The sequence below is a fragment of the Phoenix dactylifera genome, chromosome 7, assembly GCF_051530095.1.
Source record: "Phoenix dactylifera cultivar Ajwa chromosome 7, Ajwa_hap1_PhDact_Kaust_v1.1, whole genome shotgun sequence".
NCBI lineage: Eukaryota > Viridiplantae > Streptophyta > Magnoliopsida > Arecales > Arecaceae > Phoenix > Phoenix dactylifera.
In genome coordinates, this window is record NC_143196.1 from 5,654,485 (window position 1) to 5,657,533 (window position 3,049).

Sequence of the window (3,049 nt, forward strand, 5' to 3'; positions counted from 1 at the left end):
CCCTCTTACTAAAGCAAGACTAAACCTTGTCTCATGGTAGATCGAAACCACCGATCACCTGCTCGATCTAGCATGCTGATGATCCAATGGACCAATGTTTACTTTCCCAAGAGACAATAGATAAGCCCCATTCTTACTATCAATCACTAAGAAATGAATAGTGCTATAGTAACATAGAAATGCCACAAAAAAAAGCATCAGGATTATCCATTCCTGATAATTTAGGCACATAAATCAGGGTTGAGAACGAAAAATAATGGTAAAGCAGATTCACTAATGGACAATCTGAGTATAGTTGTTCCCTCATACAAAACATTAGATCTACATAAACATCATGGGACCCCCCTCAAGCCATGGGATCAACCCAAGCATAAGACCAGAGTGTTGACTCAGTCATACCTCTCTGTTTATGGATGGGGGTTCCAAGGTTTGAGAGATGTTATCTCTTAAGATTTCCACCTCAAATACAAGTGGAGTGAAAATCCTGATTCGAGCCTTGGACTAGCTCAGATACTCGTACTTGCATGAGACTTCCTCCTGAAAGGAAACCGCATCAACGCATTGAGATGCAGGCCTTTATGATCCGAAGCATATATAGCTGCTATCTGAAATTTAGACGTCTAAACTATTCCCTTCTCTCTCTTCTCTTTTTTTTTTAATTAATAAAAACATTTATACGAATACAATCAAAAAAATTAAAAAGTAAAATATTTCCGAGCGCACTTTTTCTTCTGTACAACACCTTCCATTGAATACTCACCAAGTATCCACCAACCACAGAATCAAATATTTGATAGCAAACGCACCATCAGCATCCATGGCGGTTGCTCCTCCCTCGCCAGGCCAACTGTGTCCCACCATGCCCCAGTATCAACCAAAGAGTAGAAAGGATAAATCCCATGCCCCAGTGATGAGATAAAAAACAAACAACCTTTTTTTTTTTTCCCTTTCTTACTCTTCATTTTCTTCTTCTTCTTCTTCCTTTTTGTTTTTGTTTTTTTTTTTGTTGGTACAACGGTGGCGGGCGAGTATAGCCAATCGAGTCAGAAAGGTACAACCACGTTGGTAATGGGAAATCCTGTGCTACTAGTAAAAGTGGCATAAATGTCTCTATAATCTTATCAACCTTATAAATGCCTTCAAACGTGGCTTCTCCTCCACTTCCCCCCACTCATCCCATCCGATAATAAAAAGGAATTCAAAGCTTAGAGTCCCAGAGTAATGGGCAAGGCTAAGGCTGTGGCCCTCGTCATTTATAGCAATTTAAAAGCCCCCGCATAACGCCTCTCATGCGGACACGTTCCCCACCCACCTCGCACACCATATACATCGACCCAATTTTTTCTTTTTATTTAAAATTTCAGCTAGTAGTAATCACAAATTAACAAAATATCTCAAACAGTATCACAAATCACAATGTTTTCAACCCTCACTTGAGAATCCTCCTCCTCTTTTTTGTTCAGAATTACACAAAAAAAAAAGTAAGAAAGAAAAAGTCCTTTCAGCGCTCTAGAAATGTACACTCACTCTCTCGGTCGCATATTTACATTAAAGTACCCAGCCACGTGGCACCACGGAGCCGCCGGGGAGCTCATCCCCTCCACTGCCGCCCTTCCCCGCCCTCCGCCGCCCTCGGCCGCCGTAACATCTCGATCAACGCCTCCACCTATAACAATTTCCATCCCAATAAAATCAATCAATGAATCGATTAATTAAAGCGCATGAAAAATAAAAAACGAACAAAGAAAGCGAGAAAGTATTAAATTGGCTAACGGAGACGTTACCTGCTCGGGCTGGGTGGTGCCGGACTGGGAGAGTGCGACGAGCGGCGGGATGGCGCCTTCCCGGGAGACCATCGTCCGGTAGGTGACGCTCTCCTCGCAGATCTGGAGGAGCGTCGACGTTGCCTTCTCTTTCTGTCGCCGGCTGCCGAGCTCCACCATCTCGACGAGCACCGGAATCGCCGCTTCCTCCACCGCCGCCGCCCGCCCCTCCGCCACCTCCACCACGGAGTTCAGCACGTACGCCGCCTTGTCCACCATCCCGGACCCCGGGTCCGCCATCAGCTCCAGCAGAGGTCGCACGATCCCCTCATTGACGGCCCGGATCTTGTTCTCCCGGGCGGAGCACAACAAGAAGAGCGCCGTGGAGGCGTCCTTCTTCCCCCTCAGGCCGCCGGTCTCGAGGAGGTCGACGAGGTGGGGGATTGCGCCGGCGCGGCCGATGGCGATCTTGTGCTCCTCGACCTTGGAGAGGCGGATGAGAGCGCAGGCGGCGTTCTCGCGAGCCGCGGGGGTACCGGTCTTGAGGGCGAGGATGAGGGGGCGTATGGCGCCGGCGGCGGCGATGGGATCCTTGTTCTCGTCGCAGAGGGAGAGGTTGAGGATGGCGGTGACGCCGTGCTCCTGGAGCTGGGGGTCATGGTGGGAGAGGAGGGCGACGAGGGGGCGGATGGCGCCGGCACGGGCCATCTTAAGGCGGTTCTCCGATTTGTGTTTAGCGAGGAGGCGGAGGACCATGGCGGCGTGTCGCTGGGATTCGATGGGGACGGAGGGGGATTCGAGGTCTGAGATGAGGCCGTGGACGACATCGTCGGAGTATTCGACGTCGCAGGAGATGAGTAGGCGGTGGTGGGCGGCGACGCTGTTGGCGGCGGGGATTAACTCGCCGGAACGGTCGCTGTTGCATTCGCTGAAGGCGCCGGAGGGGTCGACGCCGTCGCTGAAGGAGCGACCCATGTACCTATAATTCGCGAGGCTCTCCGTTTCGATACAGCTCGATCGAGAGAGAAGAGCAGGGGATGCCACGCGTTGGAGAAGGGGAGAGGAGATATATAACTATATAAAGAAATAAGAGAGGAGGGATGCATGGAACGGGGTGGGGGGAGAGGTGACACGTGCGAGGGGGCCGATCCGTTCGGAATCTCAGTGGCGGGCGCACGTGGGGAGGAGGGAACGCGTGGGACTTTTTCCTTTGGCGAGAAGGATTAAAGGGTGGGAGTGGGGCCGGCAAGGGCAACCGCGTCTGCAAGCAAACCATCAACCGTGGC

The 3,049-nt window shown here is 50.9% G+C and overlaps 1 protein-coding gene across 1 annotated transcript; it reads right to left on the bottom strand.

The window, feature by feature from the left end:
• Nucleotides 1-1,331: 1,331 nt before the first annotated feature.
• Nucleotides 1,332-2,830, bottom strand: LOC149753116 (uncharacterized). Its single transcript, XM_089924216.1, has 2 exons — nucleotides 1,785-2,830; nucleotides 1,332-1,666 (listed from the first exon to the last, which is right to left on the bottom strand). The coding sequence occupies exons 1-2, from the start codon at nucleotides 2,736-2,738 to the stop codon at nucleotides 1,592-1,594; spliced, it is 1,029 nt and encodes a 342-aa protein (XP_089780342.1). The 5' UTR covers nucleotides 2,739-2,830; the 3' UTR covers nucleotides 1,332-1,591.
• Nucleotides 2,831-3,049: the final 219 nt, after the last annotated feature.